This window comes from Notothenia rossii (genome assembly GCF_949606895.1).
Source record: "Notothenia rossii genome assembly, chromosome: 8".
In the NCBI taxonomy this organism is placed as follows: Eukaryota; Metazoa; Chordata; class Actinopteri; order Perciformes; family Nototheniidae; genus Notothenia; species Notothenia rossii.
This window is the reverse complement of record NC_136906.1, coordinates 19,803,631-19,830,650: the sequence shown is the minus strand read 5'-3', so window position 1 is coordinate 19,830,650 and position 27,020 is coordinate 19,803,631. Positions and strand designations below refer to the sequence as shown.

At 42.0% G+C, this 27,020-nt stretch overlaps 1 protein-coding gene across 1 annotated transcript in view; it reads right to left on the bottom strand.

Moving 5' to 3' along the window:
- The window catches only part of cacng2a (calcium channel, voltage-dependent, gamma subunit 2a), a 63,644-nt gene that overhangs the window by 5,857 nt on the left and 30,767 nt on the right, over positions 1-27,020 (bottom strand). Inside the window, exon 2 of the mRNA XM_079642682.1 lies at positions 13,411-13,494. Within this exon, the coding sequence (XP_079498808.1) occupies positions 13,411-13,494 (84 nt within the window). The remainder of the gene's footprint in view (positions 1-13,410; positions 13,495-27,020) is intronic.

Below are 27,020 nucleotides of genomic sequence, written 5' to 3'. Positions count from 1 at the left end.
ATCATCTGTTTGTTTGGAGTAGATATTTCAACAAGTACTGACCAGACTGCCATGTAATTTCATACGGTTACTTGTGTTTCCCCCAAGGCAGAACACTAATGATTTTAGTGACCCTGTGACCTTTCTGCTTGTGCCATCACCGGGGCAAAACCTTTCACTTGTGTACACAAAAATCTATATCTCATGGGGGACATTGGTTTCAATTCCAGCAGGCCCATTTGTAATTCCTAAAACCTTAGATACAGAATATTTAATTCAACAGGCAGCATGGGATAACATTTAGTGTACACTTTAATGAACCCAAAAACATGGATTGGTTTGGTATCTAATCAACCGATGGCAAACAAACGTCACAGTGTCATCCCCCAACCTTGGATCATTATAAATAATTAATCAGTGTGATAATTTTTTTCAACACTTTTGTAGGGGGGGGGGGGTTTAATAAACAGAGCAAGCTGCAGGCGTCACTTGGGTATGAAAGAGGCTTTTAATACAAATGAATGTATTAATCCATCACTGAAAAAACTACAAGAAAAAGGAAGCCCCTACTTGTGGTTGAGGAACTAATGGTCCGTACTGTACTTGTGTGATTTATTTGAGTAATACAATTAAAAGGACCTGTAATATGGCTAAAGGAAAAACTCAAGAAATATTGTAGTAATGAATATACAAACGACCTGCTCTATCTTCATATATGTGTGTTTTTGTGTATGAAACCTTTAACCTTGACTCATAAGAGCAGCGTTTTTGACCTTACACCTTAATGCCTCTGCTGCCTGTCACACCTTCGTTCATCATGTCATCATTCAACATCATGATGTGCTTATCTCTATCTTTAACCTGAATTGAAACAGCCCCTCACCTCAGCTCATATCTTTGTGATGAAGAATACTTTTGAATGCGGTTACTTACTATCCTTCATATTTCTAAAATCTATCTTGCCGTGTTTGTCACTGAGCATGTCTCAATTATTATTTTTCTCTCACTTTTAATCTCTCACTTAAATCGTACTCAGTAAAAGCACAAGATGATTTATGATTTAAAGAGAAAGTGTCGTCTTGCCCTCCCACCGTTTTTTTCTCCCTACACCCTCCCTTTTGCAACCAGAGGGGATTGTGGGGTTTAGGGTCCCCGGTGGGGTGAGATGATTAAATATGAATTTGTCCTGAGAGTTGACCCTGCTCCTGTGTCCCGCTCTTAATGCATCACTCTTCCTAAATTCCCCCTCCATCCTGGTAACCCTGAAGACATTGACACGGCTGTTCCTAGCCCATTACCTGCGGAGCGCTCTTTTTTCATCCATCAGCTTCATTTGTAGAGACAAAGACAAAAGAGGGATGGAGGGCAGGACCAAATGTATCGATTGTTGACAGAGGGGGTGTTAAACAGTGCCGGATCTCAAGGTGACACTAAAGTTTAAGAAACCCCAGAGGCTCCGTTGGGGGGCAAATTTAGCGAGAAAATGGTTAAAACTGTTAACTCTATTTAAACCTGATTACAGTGCGGTCAGTTTGCCTTTTTTATTTTGACAAAGCAGCGGACATTCAATTGTTATATTCAATGTTGTATTGTCTGTTTTAATTCCCACTTCTCTGGTACTATGCATTTTTCGTATGAACATCCATGTTTTAGCAGAACATTGAAAGAGTGCAATGACCTTCACCGTGACCTCTAAACATTCACTGCGCCTATGCCCTGGATCGGGCTTGCTGCCCTCAGGTTTGGCTGACCGTGCTCTACCTAGCCTCCGGTTTTTCGTGTCAGGATGCACTTGGCATCACACCGAGTGTCAGAGTTGGAGTTCTCATGGCGTCCGTATGAAGCTCAGACAGCCCTGTGTCCAGGCCGCTTGTTGCTGGGCTGCCGGGAATTGTTGGAGGAAGACGGGACAATAACTATGCCCCGAGGCAGTGAGGCTGCTTCTATCCAAGAGGCCACCTATTTAAAATCAACACATTCAGGAGGTTTCACATCTTTACTGAGCCCCTGTCAGAGATTTGGATCCTGCCTGGAGGGATGTTTAGGCACAGCAGGAGCCCGGAGGGAGGCAGGCAGAGAGACTGACGGTCTGACAGATAGACAGGGACGTGTCTCTGGACAGGTGAGTGCAGGAACAAGTCCATTACGTCACATGCACAATGTTGATATATCAAGCTGGTGTGTGCCTTTTATTATGTTATAAAACTGAATAACATCAACTGTGATAAAGAGGTCATATCTGGACCATATTTCTTTGTCAGACAATGGCTTTTATCCAGCAGTAAACAAGTACTCTACACCAAAAAAGTATGACTTTACCGACTTATTGTGCAAAGATAGCCATTCGCAGATATATTTAAGTGGCAACTTTAGTGACATTTGTTACAAATGGACGGTGGATATAGCCTACAGGAGGGCTGCTGAGTGGCGATGATGTCAGTCAGGGTGAAAAAAAATTACGTTAGGGTTGCAGGGATGGCTTTTGTTCTGGGAAAGAGCAGTGGTGATGCTCCTGTTTGGTAAAAAGCTGTCAATCTCCAGCTGCTGGAAAACAACGAACCCATCCAAATGAAAGCTTTGACCTCGGTGCTAATAGCTAATGACAGCAGCGACCTCTGCAGCGTCTTGTGTTTCTCAAGCCCTCGCCTCGGCCCACATGAAAGGATGCTCTAGGGAGCTCTGTGATTAGCCGCGAGGTCCCGTTTTGATTTGGGCCGAGGTCACAATAACAGAGTGGCACATCTTCTGTTTCTCCCCCCCCCCATGACACCCATATTCATGTTACACCCACTTAGGCTGAACACCAGGTCTACACTCTGACAGTTACTTAAACTCTCCATTTTATCGTGTTTTCCGGTAATTATTTGGCCACTATGACAACTGAGCTTCCCTTATTTCCAGTTCCTTTTTATGTATCCATGGCAGTAACCACTTCTTCCCCTTGACCTTCACAGCCCACCTGCTCACCTGTTCCCACTTTCCTCATCAGCTCATGTCCCCTTACTTGCCAGATTGTCAAAGTTACTTAGTTGCCTCTTGACTTTGCTCTCGAGCTGGTTTTCAACCTTGATCTTCCTGGAGTTTGAATTTAGGGTTAATCTTGACCTTTGTAATACTGGAAAATGATATGTTGAGTTTAACCATTATTAATATAGTTGCTAGTTTACTTTACTTTTTAAATGTAATATTTGCACTGCTGGATTGAAAAGCTTGACAGGCAGTCACTTAATGAGTTTTGCAAATACAGAGATTAATCTGACTTTACACAGATTTTTTACATCTATATTTATAGTACAAATGATAGGAAATTGCACCAAAGCTTTACACAAATAAGACAGACAAAGATAAGTTAAAGAAAAAACAAAGCTTTACTTAAACTCAGTTCTGATGTATTTAATACGGTTTCCTTCGTTATGATTGGCACTTTTCTATTTACCAGTATTATCAATGGTTTTCCTTTCAGTAACTGAAAGGAGAACTGGCACACAAGTTTACTTTCTCCCAGATGGAGGAAATCTCATCTTCTTTTATTGAACAATGATTATTGTCAGTATTTGGTTTCCCTTATCCTTATACACATGAGGCGAGGAGTTACCAAGAGATTGGAAAGTAAGAGAGGAAGGGAGGATGAAAGTCAGAATCTAAATCAAAAAATGTTAAGTCTCTAATAATAGAATGAAAAATGGAGAAAACCTTTATATTTTCAGGGACAAAACATTACAAATCATGTGACTTCTTAAACCTATGTTAGACATTCGTTTTCACTTAATATGTTATGTTTGTGTCTCTGCTGATCACAAAAATAAGAATTATGATCTTAACCTAAAATTCAAAACGTTAATCATTTGTTTAAAACTGTGTGTAGGCAGGTGTGGTTTACCGCATCTGACACAGTATAATGGAAGTTATAACACCTGGCATTGTCCATTTATTGGCCTGATAATATAAGAACTGACAATACGCTCATTCCCTTTCTTGTGAATGAGCGTATTATCTGAACATTGAGTGACACATGCTGCATTTTGCCTTCACCCCATCTGCCCAGGTGGTGCTCCTCCCGGCCTGCCGGGGTCTGCACCAGGACCGCAGCAGCTATAGTAATGTGTGGTGGAGGCCCCGCCAGGCAGCATGCGTGCCAGCCTGCTCCCAGAGACCCAGGGTGAGAGCGGATACTGTGTGTGCTGTATTGATTGGCTCGGCTGCAGCTCAGGCTGGTGTCCGAGTGCTGGCACTCTCCAGCGCTGGCTGACAAACTACTTAATGAAACTCAACACCCATGCAGGCCCCATGGCTGGGTTTTTACAACAGCTAGTCCTCCTCAATGCCACTGTGGCTACACAAATGCAACCTGAGTCATAAATAGTCAATATTTAAAATATTACATGCTGTGCACTGCAACTGAGACACCAAGAAAAAAATCACACAAGAGGCAAAAGAGTCAATCCATCAAAGGTGAAATAATTGCTTGAGTAAAAGTAGCAATACAGTTTCAACTAAAAGTCATGCTTTCGACTTCTCTCAAGTTCTGTATACCTTTGCTCTCTGTTATAATTATGGAAAACACAAGGTCACATTTAAACCTATTTGTGATGAACTGCATCTTTTGCCTCAACTTTGCAAACGTTAACAAAGTGACACAACCACACACGTCTACTGTACATGTGAATAAACATGCACAAAGGCATCTCTCTCCACCCTCCTTCCTTCTTTCTTTATCTCTTTCTTTCTCCCTCTCTTTCTTTCTCTCTGTCGTCCTCACTTTCTCTCCCTCTTTCTTTCATTGACAGGGTTGAGAGGAAATTAGCATTCGCTCTTAATCAGCCTTCCCCAGTCCAGAATGTGCTGATGTGCAGGACAGGGTCATGCTAATCAGGTGCCTCAGCTCCCAGGCACATTGATTTAATACTACAAACGCTTATTAATCCCCTCCACACCTCCGCTTTCTCTTCCTCAATACTGAGCCCTTGCATCGTCCTGACCAAGAGGCTTGTAGCCCCTCAACCCCAACCCCCCCCTCCATCAAAACTTTCCACCAATCAACCTTGGCATCAAACATCCAGGAAAAGTCTTTGGGTGAGGCTGCGGAGAGCATTAAAATGTGTGAAACAACGTGCATAAACAGAGGAAATTAGCTTTGGTGGCTAAAATTCAGAATTTGCAAGAATGCTTACGAAGTGTTCAGCATGCATCTAAAAGCTTATGTGTCCTGACAACACAGCTCGCAGGCAGAATGCAGTTTGGCTATGAATTGATTAGAAAATGCATGCACGTCTTACTGGCTGGCACTTATTAACAGTAACAAGAGTGAGAGCTGAGATGTTCATATTTGATGTTTTTAAGACCCTCTGGGAATTCATTAATGAGTTAATTTGTGTCCCATTGTTTGTATTCACAATCTTTTATGTTAACTTTGATTGTTTCATTAAGGCAGTTTCTATGCGGTTCATGCAGTTCCCTTAACTTCCAATTGATGTCCACTATTTGTTTTTGATTATTCATTACAACATCCTACAATTTACAGAGCACAGGAGCCCCAAATATTAACAAAGATTTATAACGTGAAAATATATACCGTATTGTGATAATATTGGTATTGTTGCAATTAAAAATAAGCCCAAAGCATCACAGGATGTAAAGGCCTTAAAATGGTGTAGAGCAGGGGTCGGCAACCCCTGGCACGCGTGCCAGCATTGGCACGCGGCACCGTAACCAGTGGCACACTAGGAATAAGTGGAATAAGTGTGCAAAATATTTAAATTGTATCTTCGGATCCTGAACGAGACCGCCGCCAGAGCGCTTCTCCCCGTTACCTGCAGAAGGAAGCCATGCACGCAACACAGCCCCGCTCTCTTTATCTCCAGTTGACTTTCTGCCGCTTTCCTCTGTGGTGCAGTGCTGATCGTTTCACCACAGAGGAAAGCACTTCACTAATTGCAGTAACCATAAGGAGCTGTACAAATGCCGCAGTTTTTGCGTGGCTGTGTATTTAGTTGAAAGCCCAGTGGTGATCTGCTCATCTCTCATCTAAATAATATAAAGGGGGGGACTGGCCATCTGTGTGTTGAACTTTCCTGTCGGCTCCCAGACCGTAGTCGAGGAGGGCAGAAGCAACAAGCTTCAGGTTCAATAACCCACTTTAGCTTAAATGACTGGAGAGAGGCGAGCTCTTCTTGGGAAGCCGTTGCATTTATTTAGCTGTTCTTCTGTTTCACAAAATACATCACAGACCTCTGTTTTTCTGCTGCCTCGTTTCACTTCCAGAAACATACACACGTTCCCTGGCTGTTGCTCTACCATCCACAAACACACATGCACAAGCCACCCCCCCCCTCTCTCTCTCTCTCTCTCTCTCTCTCTCTCTCTCTCTCTCTCTCTCTCTCTCTCTCTCTCTCTCTCTCTCTTAAAGGGACAGCGATCTCATCTCACTCTGCATGACCCTAATATCATAACTTATGTGTTCTGGAGAATCACAGAACGGACGATCATCCTTATTATTATGCCGTTCAAACCAATTATTTAAATGTGTTTGCTAAATTCGGCATCATGTAAGTTGCGCTGACTGGTCCACGCACTGCTTCCCCGCAGCGAGGCTCCCCCGCCCTCCTGCTGATAGTTCACAAGCGTCAAGCTCCTCAACCCCCCCCCCCCCCCCCTCGTTGATAATTCTCGATCGTTGGCACGCTGATACACATTTTTTTTTAAATGGCACTTCATATCAGAAAGGTTGCCGACCTCTGGTGTAGAGTCAGAGCAGAGAAATACTAACAAAGAGAAGGAATTTCATATTAAAAGATCTAAACCAAGGAGCATACCCACTTGATTTGTCTCACTTGTTTTTTTTTATATATTCATGCTGCAGGAAGCCTTCAAACAAACACAAATCAAAGAGAAACGAGAAACAAGATTCAAACCTGCCCATCACAAATGATAAATCTCTCGGTTTTGCTTTCTGTATTGATCATGGGAGACCGGTAAAGATGTCAAATCAACACACACTTCAGTTAAAACAACAGACTGAAAATGTTGAGATTTACAAATACTGGAATGTTACTAGTACTGTAACTCAGTACGTAATTACAATGTTTCCCCGATACTTCCACTAGACTACATCTAAGAGGGGAATATTGTACTTTACACTCCATTTCATTTGTCTGACAGCTTTATATATTTTCAATACATTATTCCTTCCCTTGCTATTTTAAATATAAATGGTTTTGAATTGATAGATTAAGGAATTATTGGTCCTTTATGTGTTGAGATATTATATTCTTAAACTATATTGACTATTTCACATCAGGTTGAAACCAGAATGTCACAATGTTTTTTGCACTTTTGATACTTTAAGTTCCTCTTGCTATTAATACTTGAATACCTTTACTAAAGTACGTTTTTGAACTCAGGAACCCGACTTGTAGTTGAGTATTTGACTGTGTGATATTAGTACATTTACTAAAAGGATCTGAATATGTTCTCCACCCCTGGATGTTGATGATCCCTGCACACGGCTACACCGTTAGATTCCAGTCATCCTCCCGCTGAGCACTGCTCTGTCATATCAACATAACATCACACACAGACGGGTCAGTGGAACACAGTTAAAGAGCTCCCTCACACTGAAATCACATAACATGACAGGCCTGCTCAGACAATAACATTTCCCTCCACAGAACACATTTCAATTATTGTAATTACCCTCCACTCCACTGCTGATGTTCCCACAGATCACGCCTGATTGTCTGCGTGACAGCAAGAGCTTAGCATGACCGATATCAACGCCACAATAAGCGGTCTGAGCACAGGTTTGATCATTTGAACCACCAATATCAGCGGCCGCGTCATGTTTACGATTAAGTGATCAATCAATTTTACAATCAAATGTTCATTTATATTGCCCAATATCACAAACAAAAATATGCCTCCAGGGGGCTTTACAATCTGTACAGCACAAGACCCTCTCTATCCTTAGTCCGATGCAGATAATAAGAAAAAAGTTCTAAAAAATAAACTGGAGTTATTGGAGAAACAAATTAAGGAACCCTAGAGAAACCATTATTCACAATTATTCTGACCATAGTGATGTGTATCCTTGAGGTATAACAAACATGTTGATGCTTTTCCTTCACCAAAACACATAATTTTTTATTTTAAATATTTAATTAATTTCCATGTATGCAATAGCAAACCGTCTTCTTCTTTACTGGCTCTGTTAGCTTAATATTACATTGGTCGCCCTGGTACGGCAAGCAGCTAAAAAAACAAAAAATGGGAACCGTCTCATAAGAACATTGCTCCATAGTGCTGCCATTGCGTAAAAACTCTACAGGGAACTTTGAGGTTTCATCCTCATAAAGCAGCACAATCACCCACAAAGGCATACCAACAACTTGAGCTTGAATAGCAATAAAAGTATTAAAATCAGCTTTTACATTTCACACAAATTCAAGTGTAAATCCAGGTCAGTCATCTGGAAATATGATCAAAGTACAATTACAAAATATTTTGTGGTATGGAGCGGTTGTTTATTTCTTTACATTAAAGCAACTTGAGGTACTCGTGCTTTTGATTGAATGTGGATGGGCTTTTTTACCGGCTTTCAACATTACCACTGTTCGTACAAAACATATATTAAAATGTTTTACAATAATTGTGTGAATATTTTAAACAGGACAAAAGCATGAAATGTTTCCCTTTCTCTCACAGCTTTGGGAATTTGCAGGCTGTTAGAACTGCTGAATAAATGTGTGCATGTAAAGCGGATCTGAGAGGGTGCAGCCGTCTTTTGATGATGCCCCAGTGACAGCCCAACATTGTATATTCTGATCTCGCTTTAATATGAGGACACACTCTCTCACCTCTGCCTTTTACAAGCTGTGGCATCTCTATATTCCGCGTTAATAAGATATAAAGTTAGAGTGCTAGCACTCACTCGGTCAACCAGGACAAAAATGATTGGCTTTTAATTTATTGGCCCGTGTCTGTGTGACGTGTGTTTTATGTATCAGTCGATGGATTCCTTATTTGTTGCCTTGGATACTGCTCGAGGAACTGGATGTTCAATGACACTGCGACCGACTGGGACACCTGCCGTTGGGAACACAGGGGCACGAGCTGGATGTTAACTTCCTCGCCTGATATTATTACATTATCCATCTGACAAGCCCATCTCAGGTCATGTGATCAAATTAAAGGGATGGTTCAAATTAGTTTGTAGTGAGGTTGTATGAGATACTCATCCATACACTGTGTTTAACCTTCTGTGGAAGATGGCCAGCACATCCCCAGTAAGGAGAAAGAGAAAGGAATGTCAGCACCAAATCGAAGCTAAGTACTGCTATGGACGGGGGCAGCAGCCAAATGTATTCTTGCCACCGAAAACATGTAATTTCAGTTTATTTGTATGGTATATTTGGAATATTCCATCTCTTTATTTTACTGCCAGACATCCCCCTTTGAAGTCGCTATCTGGCTTTTTATCTGCTATCACCAAAATCACTACTAGCAGATCTATCAGAGTCTTCCTTGAAATTAATAGTTTTAATTTACCCAGCAGAACACGGTAGTTGAATCCTGCAACAGAGAACTGTTTGCTAGTTTGTGTTATTGTTTAAAATCACACAATAGTGTATGACAAACTAAAAAAGGAACTGATTGAGGCAGCAGTAGAACAGCAACACCCATGTTCAGTTTTCTGTATTTGTCAATGGTGTCTGGTGGCTTTGAAGAGAGCATAGATCATTGCTTTGGTTATAATACACTTTCCTTCTGCCCCTGTTCACAGCAGTACAATGCTAAGTGCCGTAACTCCTGTCTGCTTCTCCAAACTGTGGACGTGACAACTGCTATCAACTTTATGTATGGTTATAAACTGACTATGGGTAAGAAACTCAAACAACCCCACTTCCAAAAAATGATACTTTTAAAGCCCTCTGGTAAGCCACACATACTAAAGTATACAAACTGGTATTAGAGACCATGTAGTGGTGTCACTGCCACCCCCTGCGCTGCCCTACAATACAATAGCCCTGCGTGTCCTGCGCTAGACCCATTGATTTTATTGGGCGACATCAAAGCCAGTTCAGTCCAGCGTCCAGTCTGCCGCGAGGCCTCGGGGTGACACAGGCTGTGACAGGCCTGCCCTTTTGTCAGCAATGTCAGCCAGTACTCTCTGATGAACGCATGCAAACACCAGAGGCAGAGATGAATGCAGGCTCAGGGGCCAAAACACCCAGTAAGGTTTATAAGATAGCTAATTCAGGGGGTAAAAATGGCCCCGATACTGCATCGTTATAACGTGCATATTTAAGGGTATTAGTATTGACATTGGACACGCTGAAGGGTCAGGGGATTATTTCCAAAGGCCTGGGTGAACAACATCAACAACAAAACTGTGGTTTGTGATGCGACACCACGCAGCCTGAAGCAGCAGAACATTTTGCGGCCAGATGCAAGAAACCCCACACCAGCCTAAATAAATACAGGTTGCATCGAATAACTCAGCAGTGAAACTATGGAAGAAAGCTGCACACAATTTTTTTGTTTACGGCTTACACAATTTACTGATAAATGATTGTCATGTATATGGACACTTGATTAATCACATCAGTCATATTTATAGTCATAAGTTATTGTTTGGTCTATGAAATCTACAAAAAAGGCCACCGCATTTACATACAAACATTTTTGGAAGATAATAAACTAGCAAAACTGTTGACTCCAATGCCTCCATGGTAGATCCGACACATCAAACTCGTCTTACTCCCCTCACATGATTTCCTTCTCTGTATTACAGTGAATTGATGTCTTTCCATTCAGCATTAGTAGCTTGCGTAACAGGGCGTTTTCTTTCCCTCTTTCTTCTCTCTCAGCTGCTTAGCACCCAGTAGAGCAGTGGAGGATGGGAGCTCCGACACGGCATGATCTAAAAACCCACTGGCGCTTTAGTGTGCCTCAGCTGGCTTATATAACCCCGTGTGGATGTGCAAACTGCCTTGCTATTGGGAGAGCTCATGGAACACACACACACACACACACACACACACACACACACACACACACACACACACACACACACACACACACACACACACACACACACACACACACACACACACACACACACACACACACACACACACACACACACACACACACACACACACACACACACACACACACACACACACACACACACACAGAAGCTACTGATATGTGGTGGATGCGTGTGTGTGTTAGCATAAGGACAGCAGATCAGAGTGTGTGTTTGATGAAGCAGGGGGGGCATGTTTAACAGAATATTTGTGTGATTTCCACTCGGCACCAAATATGTCCTTCCCCCTCTCTACGCTGTATTATGACATCACCAGTGTGTCCCCTCAATTTTTTTGACCGGCGAGTTCCCCATTGACGTCACTTCCGCTGGGCCCTTCACCTGAAATGACATAATTTATGTTGCATAACTATCCCCCGCTCTCCCAATTCTGCATGTGAAAGCAGAGGCAGCCTTTTTCTGTCTTTGGCCACCCAGAGGCGCCGTGAAACTCCTCATTATGGAAATACCAGGTGTGTGTCCACGAAAGGGAAATTGGCAGATATAAAAAAATACATCCAGAACCAACCAAGATGTCCTGTGTGACATCTTTATGCACCCTTTTTGAAAACGCTCTGAATGGCCAAGTCTCCCTTTCAATCCAGAGAGAGGACAACAGGAACTAAATGACTCCTGTCATGTAATAATCCGGGTGTGAGGGTGAAGAGAGGCAGAGTGTGAGAGACAGCGATCGAGAGAGGCCTGACCTATATAAGAAGGAGGCTGAAATATTTATGGATGTGAGTGTCCTAATTGGCAAGCCACTGGGAGCACTGCGGCCTTCTCCTCCAATCACAGCCTGTGAAGAGGTTAACACTCACACACACGCATGCAAACGAGCGTCTGTGGTCCCAGGCCCGAGTGAGGCCTCGGCCCCACGACCTTGTCATCCCCAGCTGAGAGACACCTCTTTATAAAGACAGATCTGCCTTAGCCAGTGCTCTGGCATTGTTAGAATCATTACCAGAGCTGTTATCATAACCGTCCTCTCTGGCACATATGGACGGGAACAACCGCTCAGAGCACTAAGTCAAACACAGCCTAATTGGCTGGGCTTAATCTCCAGCACTGTCACGCACTGCTCTGCTCTCTGAGAGGCCTCAATTACTGTCCCTGCTGATGGAGACGAGGAGACGGACACTTTTTGACTTCTAGTTTAAAACCACTGCAGGCTAGAGCAGGGTGGGGGAGGAACAGAGAAGGAGGATGAGGAGGAGGGGTGTCCCACATCAGGGGTCAGCAAGGAGTTGGCAACTAATGTGGCAAATAATCACATTTAATAAAGAAATCCATTTACTTCACCAATTGTATACATCAAGTTGAGATTTTAGGTGTTGGCAAGTTCCAAAAAACAAACAAACTATAAAGCCTTTAGTGACGGCATACTTGCTCTTCCCCAGGGTAATTTTTGCCAAAGGACAGGGGGCAAAGGGCCAGTTAATAAACAAACATACATCATTTTTACTCAATTAATGTTAACCCATTAAACAACTTATTATACTGGGACTTTGAGTGATGAGTGGAATACGCTATTTCGAATAAATATTACAATCTTTAATGTGTCCATATAAACGTAAAAATATTGATATGATCCACCAACAAATGTGGACTAATGCTCTCCAAAAAGTTTCGCTATCAAAGCTGATTGCCAAAACATGTCCTCACAACAAAGAGGACAGCACAACTGAAGAATTTCAGTAACTATCCCAAAAAAAGTTTATTTCAAATACATAAATCTCAATTTTAAGTATTTGTACCTGATTATTATCTGTATTACTGAAAGATACACATTGCTGGAATAGAGCTATAACCATAGAAACGTGTCGTTGCTACACTGTGTCTAAATGTCTCCATCACATTAACTGGCCAATCAGAAGAGAGTAATGAGCAAACGATAGTGTACAGTACATCACAAGCTCAGAGTCATTGTTGTGATTTTTAGGATTAGCAGGCAAATGAGCTCGACAAGCATCTCTGTCTTGCTTGCACAAAGGGAAAGAGAGCAGAAATCAATGGGCTGTGTTTACAGGGTACACAGCCGACTGTAACACTGCACGTTATGTTACACACAGCCAAGCAGTAAAAACAGACGAGCTGCTTGGAGAAAGCAGAGACAGCCATGACACACGGGCCAAAGGCAGTTCTACTAGCACTGTGCTGCAGTCTGAGACAGAGCAAAGGAAAGTGGGACAGATTTAAAAAATATTCAAAATCTCTTGCATTGGGGTGAAAAGCGTGGAGTGATTTATTGTAATGTTTAAACACTTGAACAGAAAAATACTGTCAATCTAATTTGTGAACAGGGTTTCTGCGTGTGAAAATAGGGAATACTCAAAAATACTCACGTAAGAAGTACTCGGATGTGTCCGCTTGGTAATCTGTTTCCTCAGGAAAGTGGTCTATCTGTTTACACATCCCTTTTAAGTTTCCTGTGGAGAGAAACAGAAACACAGTTCAGTTGAGTTCATACAAGAAGACATGAACTACTAGACAAACAGCCAAGATGCAAAACCTTTTAGTATCTCACACATTTTTTTTTCCAAAGCACAATTCCTCTGATGTGATGAACATTTGAAAAACGTTCTCGAAATATTGATCTAGTATCTCAAAATAATAACATCATTTCTCAAAAGAATGACATCATCATGCTATTTTGAGATACTATGTTGTGTGTTTAAAATGCCAAGTCATTATTTTGAGAAAGTTTATTATAATAATGACTTATATAGGATGTGTTTTAGTCTTATTTTTGTCTCTACTGGGCTTCCATACTTTTGTTTTTCTTTAATTGTCATCAAAGATAGTGTCAAAACTGTTTTCATAGAGGACTCTTTTTCTCTGGTCATGGCTCTCATAGTGACTCTTCAGAAAGCAGACCTGAGAACCCGGCAGCAGGTGGCGGCTTGTAAACAAGAGCAGCGCAGCTGGTGCGACCTGGAGCCGCTCCAACTGCTGTGCACGGAAACCTCGTCTCTTAATGCTCGTTCATTTGGCTGACACCTTGCCGTCCGGCTACTTTGTCCATCCAGGAAGCTGCATGCCGACTTCCCTTTCTTTCCCAATTCCCCCTGTCTGCCCTCTACTATTTGCAGCCTCTCAATATAGTTTTGGCATTGATGAGGTCAATCAAGGTGGCGTGGCGGGGGAGGCGCCCATAAGGCGTCCATTACGGCGACCTGCTGCTGCTTTGAAAAGGCAGATGCCTGGGCGTTTGATTGGACCAGATTAGCGTTCCATTAACTTCTTCATCTCCTCTCCCTCCAGTGTCCCTCTAATTAGGTGAACAGGTGTTGGTTACCATGGTGCCAGGTGTTGACGAGGAGGTTTTGGCAGTGAGGCATGATGGGCACAGCAGGGTGCGGTTATTACTTTGTGAACGGCCCACAAACAGCGGAAAGAGGGGGGACCCCCTGGTGTTGACCACTCAGACATTAGAGAGAGTGTCACCTGGAAAAAAGGGCCATCAAAGCGGCCTCGATCCGCTCTCACACCTGCGTACAGTTTTTGTGTCGCAGCTACCTGCGGTTATGCATCCGCCGCCATCTGTTCAGAGACTCAGCTCAGGACGTATGTGGACAGATGTTTGTTTTGATTGTCTCAATGTCATTTCCACAGTTTCCATCCAAATGGGGCAAAAATATTTAATGGAAATGTGCATTTTAGTTGCATGTATGAATTTCACAGAGTTACAATCTCCTTATTTGGTGAACACTCGAGGATATTGAAATAGGGGTTAAAAGAATTTGGAACAGATTTCAAAGGGTGGGAAACCAGTCCATGATTTTTCTATATCTTGATCGTAAGAACGCAAACATCAGAAGATTGAGTCAAGTTGCAGGAAAAAAATAGTGGCAATTTTAGGGACTTGGGATCTCTAAATGGCGTGTGGATAGAGCATTGGTGTTCGGATCAAGGTGGCACAGGTTCAAACCCCACTGCAGTCAGCATGTCGTTGTGTCCCTGGGCAAGACACTTCACCCCAAATTGCTCCTGTGGGGATTGCTCACAGTATTGAGTATGTAAGTCGCTTTGGATAAAAGCGTCTAATAAATAACATGTAATGTCATAATAAGACTTATTGACGTATTGCAAAAGACATTAAACAAGCACTCCTGATGTTGCCATAATTCCACAAACGTATCCAGTTGTTCTACATTCATCATGGCTTGGGAATAAGTACGCTTCCCAACCATTTGATGTTGCCGGTTTCTTGTCAAATTTCCATCGCTGTGACTTTGTTTCTTAACCCCTCAGACTGCATGACCATTTGGGTCACACTTGTCGATCAGAGGGCTAATTTGACCTTAAAATATGACCAAATGTCTTCTTATATCAGGCCAGCATTACCACTCCATAAAGATCTACTGTAGAAGTTGTAGAAGTCGAGGTCAAAGCCAAATTCAAAAACGTCAGGTTGTGCCTGTGCCGGTAGGATACATAGAGGTAGGGCAGGGAACAGAAAGCTTTTGAAGGACAGAGAGGGTATGGTGTGGAAGGGGGAATACTTCAAGTTTGAGTGTCACAGTTCAGGCCTCAGTAATTGCTGAGCCATGAAAAAGCCCTCCAGAGTTTAACGGACCTGCATAGTTTTGAACTCAGATATATGAAGTAAAGCTCCTCTTTCAGCAGCGGACTGGAGATTAGAGAATTGGGCACGTTCCAATCAGCTGGAAGGTTGATCTCTGTTAACTAACGCGGTAGCATAAAGCTCAAAGTAATCCTCAGAAGCTTTAGTGGAGATGCTCGGCAGCTAGCTGTAGCACGCCAGCTTTCAGATTTGAGCTGTTGCATACTGTAGGTGTAACCCCGCCACCTCCTGCAACTACTCCCCCAGGCTGCTGCTGGAAATAACAATATGTTCTACATGCCTGCTTAAATAAGCTCTAAATAAGTTGTATTTCCAGGAGGGGAGAACGCCTGTGTGCCGCCTTTCAGAGCATATTTCACTGAAAGATGACTTGTGTTTACATACGACTACGTTGCACTCTGCCAGTGGAGCTGTCTGAGCAAACTAGCAGCAGCAGTAGCAACCCACAGAGCACCATGTGTGTGTCTTAACAACGTTATCAAGTGGGTGTAAGATTTTGTTTGCAGCTGGCCGTCCCATCCGCAGATTTGTAATAGCAGCTGTGGAGAGTGGCCTATTGGGGGAACCACTTCAATTAGCGTGCTGAAAGATTGATGTGACACTTAACCGCTCCAAACGGTCCTTTTCTTGTAAGACATGTAAACTCAGCAGGCTGGTAAATGTTTTATAATGGCATTTTCATTTCAGAGACCTCCCCACGTGAGTGTGAGCGCAGGGCCGAGGCGTGGAGAGAGCTGTCTGGCCATTACGAGCTTTGGCAGGGGGACGGCTGCTGAATGGAAAGGTGTTGCCGGAGGCTCAGGTGTGTAGTGGGTCAAAACACTTATCACATAAAGAGAAACACCTGTATTCACTGAGCAACACTTTCAGCACTGGATTACTAAGAAGGCATCAGGTGTCTAAAATCACAAGCAAACTGTGAGTTGCTTTTTTTCAGTTTCAAATGTACCTGAATTAAACTGGACAAAAGGGCAAGGTAGCAACATTCAAAAGTGATTTAAAGATCCCAAATGATTTTTAAGGGTCTCTCAATATGTCTAAGGATTAGGGCTGCTCAATTAATCGTATTTTAATCGCGATTACGATTGTGGCATGCAACGATTACGAAAACAACGTAATCGAAATAAAACGATTATTTTTTTATTATTATTTTTTTTTATTTTTCATAATTGTTGTTGTTGTTGGTTTTTCAGTTGAATTATACTTAAAGTTCAGGGTAATCAATTGTTAAAAAAATAATGTTCAATTTATTTGTCTACAATAAATGGACATTTTCAAAGTCAATGAATAATCGCATTTAATAATCGCAATTACAATTATTGACCCAAATAACCGAGATTATGATTTTTGCCATAATCGAGCTGCCCTACCAAGGATGTTAAGACATTTCCCTAAAAAGCGCAAACATCATGCCTCATCATGGCAGTGCCAGAGAAAAAGTCACACTTTCCCAAAAGTCAGTAGGATTCATCCTCTAAGGATCATCTGTACAAAAAGTTAATAACAATTTGTCAGATAGTAGTTTAGAAATACCAAATATTTCACTTTGGACCAAAGGGGTGGAGAGAACAACCAACCATTGTATGACGCTTCATTTGAAATGGTGATGAAAGCATACTGATCATACATTTTGGAATAAAAACTGGCCTTTTATGTTGGCCTGAGAGGAAAAAGTAGATTGCAGCTAAGTAGGAAGGTAATACTGTGAGTTTTGAATATTAATATATAAGAAGGCAAAGGTTTTGTGAATTTTTCCGCATTTAATTCTCTAAAGATAAACAATATGACATGACGAATTAACTAACAAGGTGGAAACACGTTTTCCCTGACTTTGAGGGCGGTGAGTCAAGCCTATTTGTGTAGCCTTTAATCACTGTTAGAGTCTCAAAGGGCTTCAGATAATTAAGCCAAACACAACAAATGAAAAATGAAACCCCTCCAAACTCGACACCCTCGTTGAGATCAAGCTTTAAGGTTTTTGCTGAAACCCAGATGGTGAGTGTTGCATGCTCAGCCCGACTGATGTGGTAATCATTTATAGAGCCGCCATTAAAGGTGGAGGTTGTCTGAGATCTCCTGCTGAGATCACCAAGCCCCCTTGCACCCTCGTGTTGGATCAGGCTATGTGTATGAGCCTGTGTTCAAGAGGAGGATGTGTGCTTTTCAAGATTTACTCAATCAGCCCCGTCATCGCTGGCCACTGTGCCCCCCATATGAGCTACGGTATGTGCTAACCCTGTGCCCCCTGCGTCCCCTCACGTCCTCTGCAGCCATAAAGCACTTCATTACCATCAAGCCTGGAGAGAAAGAGAAGCACTCAAGAGTGGAGTGCAGTATATAGAAGGGGGTTGTTGTGGAGAAAAGAAAAGGGGAGGGTGGTGGGTGGATGTAGATTTATAGAGGCTTCGGGTCCACTCCTGAGGGACCCGGGGTTTATCCGGTCAGCTTCAAGCCCATTTTCACAAACACACAACCACGAGGTAAGGTTTCTCCTGGTTCCATGACGTCGCTGCTGTTTTGCTCTTTAGTCATGCTTTAAAAAAAAGAACCTTTCCTTTCTCTGGGCTGAGGGTCATGTGTATGTGCAGGGCTTTGGAGCCGTTCCACCTGAGGCAGAGCCCGGCACGATGTGGAAGCATTCCAGTATTTAGGTATTGGCTGGTAAAAAAAGTTTGTTATGCAGGTGAGAAGGTTTTTATTATGGTAGTGATACTAAAGCACAGCCTTTGGCTCCTGGTTATCAGACAGGAAGAAGGAACATAAACCCTTTTGTTCTCTTTTCCAAGATGGAAATATCTGGCCTGGTTAAGGGTATGATCAATGTTTTTGTAATTTTGTTGCCTAAACCTTTCTGCGACATGATACTAGCTGACGTTCTTGTTATAAGGTGCAAACCTTCTAGTCAAGATACACCAAAGGCCAATTAACCTGTAATATATGTTGAGAATGAGATCCCAATAATGTGAGAATGCTTTTTAATCAGCAGAATTATAGTAACAGATGGTTGCTGTCCCTGGTCCTGACACTCAAAGGAATATCGCCTCATTATGCAGACCCGTCCAATGTGTTTACCTTTATTAAATGATGTGCAAATGACGCCAGGGTGGTACAAGATAACCACACTCCCCTGAACACACATTTGGAAACTTCTGTAACTCTCTAAAACTGCCAATCATGTCCACCTAACACAGCTGTTGGAGTGTGTTGGTAAGTGCAGTGTTTTTGGTGTGTACAACCAATTCTAACAGAAAACCTTTAAGAAAAGATTGTTGAAAAAGTGTGGTGTTATCTCCATGTTAAAACAATTATCATGTCTCCCCCCTCGCTCTATGACAGTCAGGTTGTTTAGAATGATGATCCCCTGTCAGTAAGACACTAGTTCTAGTTTCAGCTTGCCTTGATTATCACTCTCCATTAGGCTACAGTAAATAAATAAATGCAAATGCAGCATAAAGTCTCCTATTCAATATTGAGACAAGGCAAAGCTTTCCGAATTACAAAGTGAATTTAAAGAATGTAAACATTGTTACTGGAAATAAAGTTATGTCAATTTTAAATGTGCATGATGGCCATCCACCAATCAAACCTTTAACCCAAAGGAAACTGAACTACGACCTTGGATGAAAGTACTTTAAATAACAAAAAAAGAAGGCTGGACCGGAATTCAAAAGGAGTAGCCATGGATTTAAATATACAACACATAATAACCAAATCAAATACAAGCATGGATTACTGACAGATTTTTGGAAATAATCGAAATCTGGCGTAACCTTTCCACATATGCTGCTATTGCACTTGTGCGGACACTGTCACAGTCCCTTGTCTCCACATTGTATTCACATTGGCTCTCATCACACTGCCCATAATCTTCAGGTAGGAGAAGTATTGGAGCCGGACGGATCCTTCCTGGACGCCCGAGGAGAGAGATCTCCCGATCGGCCTGCCCACGCACAAATCCCTCAAAACAGCGAATCAAACATGATCACAGCTGCCACAGCGATGCAGACAGAGACAAAGGTTTGATGAGACACAAACACGGAGGAGGTGCATGATGGGAGGGGGAGGGTGCAGGGGGGTCAGGTGGACTCTTGACTGAGTAGGAGGTGCCGTTTAAAAAGAGTTAGAGAGAGAGAGAGATGTAAGCCCACTTCTGATTTGTCAGTGGGCGGCATTCTCAAAAACTTTCCAGGCAGCCACCGAGTGCGTCAGCATCCAGAAACCCCCCCTCCCCCCTGCTCCCCTCCCCCACATCCTCCTCCTCCATCCTCAGTCCCTACGGCAGCCGTTGCCATGTGGACATCAGAACCGTTCTCTTCGGTTGCCATGGATATAGCTATCTGGGATAGGAGAGGAACACATGAGGTGTCTCTAACCCCTGGACACACAGCGGCTTCAGTGACACAGCAGGCAGCGTTAGTCAGCCGCTGTTACAGTACCAGACAGCACTGCTGGTATGTAACTACCCTCACTCAAGGACTGTACACGTACCTTGGTAAAACAATTGTTTTTATTATTTATCTCCTGCTACTTTATATTTTGACTTCACCACATTTCAGCGGTGAATATTATACGATTCCCTCATTCAATTGAATTTGCAGGCCAGGGGGTACGTGAGATTTATTTTATGTTAATGAAAAAAACAAACATAATTAATGTATTTAAACAAACTACTAATAGTAGATTAACTACTTTATTCAAAAGTTTACAGTCATTCTGGATAATAAAATGGGAAAAATAAACGGGTGCTGTCTTTTCCTCTCCCTCTCCTGACAGCCCGTCAGTCTCGTGCTGCTCGCTGAACCTGTAATAAGTGACCCGACAGTAAAGAATAAATATATTTATAACTAGTTTAGCTAGTTCCAGAGTAGATGAACTTGCTACAGTAGGTTTGTTAGGTCTAACTCTTTCTCTCTCTCTTGCGTCCGGTTATACTTCACTCGCATTTATGTCCAAATCTATCAGATCTAGCTAGTTCTAGTTAATTATATGACTGCCTGCTTATCAATGGACCTAAACAATAAGCGTTGCTTGGCAACGACGTGTGGCCGTAAAGTATAGCGCAGCATTATGCATAGGCTTATGTTTATGAGGGGTCAAAATCCCGTGCTCATAAAATGCTCATATACTTTTTTCTCTTCATTCCCCACGCCCCAAAATAAATAAATAAATATACGAATTTTAGGAAAAGTAACAAAGTTTAACCAGTGTGGGTTTTATATTAATAGAGTTACACATATTTCAAAATGCGAAGTGTAATAACTGCAGTTTGACACCCTGTCACCGAGAATGACAAAGATGAAGCACAAGCCCATGTTTCTCACTGAATTGTAAGTAGAACTTATTAAAAAGATCAGTTCGATGCAAGTAATGTCGTCTTAGTGTTATTGTATGATGTTAAAATTGGTTTGCCATGAATTAAGTGATGGATTGTAAACATTTGAAATTTAGCATTTAAGTGTTTCTCAGTTACAAGGTTGTTGTTTTAATGAATCAGACACTGATGGTGCAAATTGTTTTTGCGCTGATCAGGGGGTACTTGGCTGAATCTATTTTTCAAAGGGGGTACATTATTGAAAAAGGTTTGAGAACCACTGGTATAGCCTATACAAAATATCAACTAATAAATTACAATGTTTTATGATTAATTAAGTAAGTAGTCCTTTAACTACACTTGTACAGCCTGCAACATGGGGATCCTTACACATTAATACATCATTAAATATAATTAAATCATTATTGTTAATATGTATTATTGTGAGAAATGCCATTCTGCATAATGAGTACTTTTTTGTGGTTCACATGTATCTTTATGCTAATACTTTTACCTAGCTACTTTTTCGAAGGCAGGGGTTTCACTTGTATCAGAATATTCAATAACGACATTATTACTGTTACTTAAGTCAAAGATCTGCGTACATCTTCGCCCCCTGCATCTAGCGATAGCTCCACACAGCAGCCTGCAGTCAGGTGTGCACTCCTCCTTTCAGGTCAAACACATAAACGGGATTACAGCACGGAGCAGCCAATGGAAAGAGATATATTGCATGCACGGGTCATTTAACTGCACACATGAACACAAATGGCCTCCTCTGGTCTGCTGTTGCAGCACTCCCATGTGTATGCATGTATAGGTATGTGTGTATGAATCCCCAGTGGATGAAAAGGTAATGGGTTCACGCGTGTTACTCGCTGACATCTCCCCCCCCCCTAATGAACAGCCGCCCCAGCAGCAGTGACAAGAGCCCTAATCGCCTTATTCATCTTCATAATCACACCTTATTCATTCTTATAATCACTATATTCATCTTGGTAATGACCCCGCTAAGGCAGGGGAGGCACGCACGCACACACATACACACACACACACACACACACACACACACACACACACACACACACACACACACACACACACACACACACACACACACACACACACACACACACACACACACACACACACACACACACACACACACACACACACACACACACACACACACACACACACACACACACACACACACACACAGATCTCTGGCTCTGAAAACATGTCAGTGCTGCATGATAAAAGTTGTGTGAAGACTTAAAGACATGGTCAAATGACAGTTAGAACATCTTTAGCGTGACATATCTAAAAGTGTAACATAATGCAGACAGGGTATCATTTCAGAGAAGCATCCAATCAAATTGTTCAGCGATTTGAAAATAGACTACACTCCACAGCCCTCTATGAAAGCCTGTTTGCTTCCACCTGTTAGAACAGGAAGTAGAGGAGGCACAAATTAGGACATTTTAGTAATTTAGACTGCAATAATTCCCTTTTAAAAAGTAAATGCAACAAACTGACATTTCTTTCACTAAAACTATTAACTTCCTGTATATTTTAAAAGAGGGAATGCATCTGGTTAAGTGGATTGACATCTGCTGCTTGTGATGACCATTTGCCTGCTTTTTACAAATTATCTGACCAGCTTTAAAACACAACGTTCAATATGAAGAACAAAGGGAGCTCGAATACCATTGGAGACTTTCTTTAATACTTTGTTAAATATAATCTTCTCATACAGCTAAACTGCGATTATGATTAGGGAATTCCGGTTAGTCCTCCATTATGGTCAGTTTTAGCTTATTACATGTCAGAAACCAAAAAATGCTCACTTTTTAAAATGTGTCAAGTACAATAACTTGCCTTCAAATCTTTGAAAAGTACTTTTCTATAACATTACATATTTATAACTAAATAAGCAACCATGAAAACACCTTTATGTATTATTTATAAAGAGTTTAACATTGAAACTCTTATTTCATTGTGTCTTTATCGCTGCAAAAAGATGAATCAAGGAAAATACAATATTAGCAGCTTTGCAAATAAAGAAGCCTCTTGCGGCTGTGAAGAAGCTGGCAGGTATAAGCGAGCAGCTGCAGCTGTAGGTGATGTGGGATGCAGACTAATGGAGGCAGTGAGGTGCCGTCAGGTTTCGGCTCGTTGGAGGATGACTGACAGATGTTAGACAGTCATTTGACCTCCCGCGGCTCGGCTCTGAGCACTTTCCAAACAAAGCCGTTTCTTTTTGCCCTGAACGCTGGGATGTCCGCACCACATGTCTGTGGGTCTGTTTACTCCTGAGATGATGTGCTGATGGAGAATACATAGAAAAGGAGGAGGAGCCACCAAAGGAGCAGCGAACCTGTTGGGAGTCCAGAAAGCTCTCCTTCATACTTGTTTCACCCCACTGCTTTCTCGACTCCTCTCTCCGAATCATTCCTTATTTATAGCCTCTTGCTTTTATACTGTATCAGGGATTTTCCACTGAAGGAACTTCAGTGTTTCAGTGAAATACAGTTTCCACTGTATTTCCCTCCACTTTCAGGGCGAGCTACTGAACCTAAACTTCTCAGGAGGTGGAACTAAATTCTGTACCAGTATCAGGTACTCAACCGCAGTCCATTTGAAACACAGCATTTAATAACGCAGGAAATGTTTGGATTAGCATTACAATGACATTGCTTTTAACAAATGATATCTTTATTCCTAGTATCCAGCCTGCATGTTATGCTGCATTGCATTGCATTTATTTAAAAGACTCTCCTCCCGGAAGGATGAAGACAGCATCAGCCAAAACAAAACATCTGTTTAATGTGTTAAATGTTTAAATGATTAAGCTTTTGAGACGGGAGCAGAGGACGAAATCAGGAAGTGTTTAAAAAAGAGCCACAAGCTCTGCACAGGAAGGGTGGGTTGAATGGATATGTCCATAAACCCTTAAAAGAATACCTGTCCAGTATTGAACCCTATCTTTTTTTGCTTCTGTTCTTTACAGGCCTTCTCTCTGCTATGATATACTGACACAAGACGTGCAGCATCACCCTCGGCTGCTGTCAGAGTGAGTGGGAGGGATCTCGCCTGCTTGTGGTCCGTCTCAGTGTCTTAGTTGAGAGGTGTAGACACACTCGGACATAAGAGGTCACGGTGCGGGGCAGGAACAGTGATGAAGGGGCAGGATGAGGTTTCACAGATCCAGGAACAGGGAACCAGTGAATCACTGGTGTCACAGCAGCGTGCGTCATAGCCTTCTGGTCGTCTGGGGTGAGAGCTGTCCGCTTCTCAGAAGAGTCCCTGAGAAGCAGCACCCACGGAGAGAGGCATTCCCAGAAAGCAGGCCAAGTAAACACCTCATGCTATAACAGCAACACCTCACCTACGCCCATCACAATCATGTAATCAGCAGCGCAGGAGGAAACTGGTTTGCTTCTATTTGTGATCCAGCACTAGAAACATGAACAACCTTGTTTAAAACAGCTGTGTGGCATCCACTAGCCAAACCTGGAGTATGGCTTTGTCCAAAATCAACTGAGAAACCATATTTGGAAGCAGCAATAACACATTCAAGTGGGGCAAGATGGGTGCAGTTCTGAAAGCAAAGTCAAATGAGTTATAAAGGAATTGACTCATATGATAGACAACTCGAGGAAAAAGTTTAACTTTTCCATGATAAAATGTTTGTTAACACTAACACTGACCAATAACATTCAGTGTTGCTTCCCAGAATACAAAGTTATGATGCGAAAGCAGAGTTTGAACTAGTTCACACTGACTCATACACGGGGTGATGTCAACCAAATTGATAAATGATAATGTGACCACAGAGAGATGTCAATTAAACAACTCATCATGTGTAATGCTTTGTCTGCTTTTCAAGTCTATTCTACATCAGTCAGTCTAACCCATCTCTGCTAAAAAATTGAATTGTGTGAAAGCCTTGTGACATCTTTACGTGTCAACAAACATGGAGGTGCTTTTGTGTCTCCTGTTTTGCTGCTGTTTCTTCTAAACCAAAGTGGAATCCTAATCCTGTCGGTGGACATGTCCCACAGAGCGATCTCCAGCCACTGCTTTGGAAGATTTTACCACATTTCTTTTACCACTTTCTGCCCATATTCTCAAAGTGTAAAGGGGCCTTTAGGGTCCAGAGAAAGACAGAGTGCAGTCAGTAACAATGTGGGCTCTGTTGGCCAAGGTGAGGAAAAACACAAGTAATGCTTTGTAAAGTCTCTGGCTGTGCCGGAGAAAGGGCTGTAAGACAGAGCTGAACCGACCATCAGGTGGGCTCGTTGTGCGCTGTAGGACCTAAAGCGTACTCTCAGCAGGACTGAGCTGAGTCCTGCCTGCAGCACAGCACCACACTCCCACAAACCTCCACCTAATCCCTCAGACCTTAATTATTGGACCGGCATTAACTTAAAGCTTCATCCAGTGAAATCCACAGTGACCTTCTGCCATTCTGGGATATACCATTTACAAATGGTAGATCGTGATCCTTACATTTTTCAATTTTTTCAATGTTTGACAAATGATGTTCAGTGTAGTTAAATGTGAACACGCCAAATTCTAAAGTGTACTTTGCTAATTAGTTCATTTTATTTTATATACACAAAACATTAATTGAGTTGAATGCCATGAAAATAGGCCTGCACGATTTGAATTAATTTGGCAGTTTTCTACGTCCAACAGTGAACCATTTTCCTAAATGTCCATTTAAACCTCCCAAAGCCCAATCTTTGAATGTTCAAATATCTCCAATATAGGATAATTACATTATCTACGCTAATTCAGCTCAAACTAAACAACTCAACATTCACCTTCAAACTACACTTACACATTTTCGGTGTACTCTAATAACGTGACATATTCTGTATTCTGAGTTGTGTATTCTACTCTCAAACTCAGATTTAAAATTCAGCCTTACCGAAAACAAATGATATCTGGAGATGAGAGTTTGTTACTGTGAGGTGGAACAGCAAGAGAACATGAGGACACTGAAGACCTACAGAAGATGTTATAAATAAATAAATAAATACATGTTTACATGCATCCTTGGTTCAGGATGTAGCATGCGAGTAAAAATCTCTCAGAAGGTTGTCAGTATATTCCAGGTTCAGGTCTACATCAGCTCTCTGGACACACCCTCTATCCTTCTCGCCAACAACACATCAATCTAGGTTTGTTTTCTAACTTCTTCATTTGTATCATTTAAGGACAGTTGAAGCTAATAACATAGCTGTTATCAAATGTTGTGTTGCATAGGATCGAAGGTGATATACTGTATGTGTTTTTCATCCGAGCAGGAGAACAGAGCATCCTTCAAACTCTCTCACCTCCGGTTTATTTCCACAACCTGGAAAACATCAGACTCATTTCCGCTCAGTTTAATAAAAAGGCAGCAGCACTGAGCGGGATTGTTCGCCCCTCTGCGCTGGTGATGATGAAGTTGTAGCTGAACCTCATTCGCGGTGATGAAATCCTAAATGATTTGACCCCCACTCGCGGCCTTTCCTAAGATTTACAACACACAGCCTGGATGTGAGCTCATGATATCAGCTCAAAATCTGCACAGTGAGCAGGGCGAGACGGTTCCCTGGTGTCATAAATTCCCTCTTAAAACAGCTTCACATTGATCTTATGAACGTACAGCACTCTTATTTAAATCAACTAGATTCCCAAACGCCGTTAATAACACTGGGAACACTTGAGGACAGATCTAAAGGAGGAAGGGGGGGATGGACTTTTACAGGCGACTATAAAAGATCACAAATCAAAGGCAGTCGATGCAGCTGTTTCGCTAGATTATAACGATAACAGTGAGGAGAGATGATGGAGAGAGTTGCAAGAATAAAACAGCAGGAAGAGGAAGATGAACTATTTACTGTGAGTTATCGATATGTGATCATTTTCCTGTAGCTAAGTGTTTCGTCTGTGTTATGTAACTGAAACAGTGCTAGATCCCACAGATATAATGACTTGTTGCAAGCTCATTTGGATGAAGTTGTCGTTTTTTTGTCATGTCAAATACAGCTTTTTTTTAA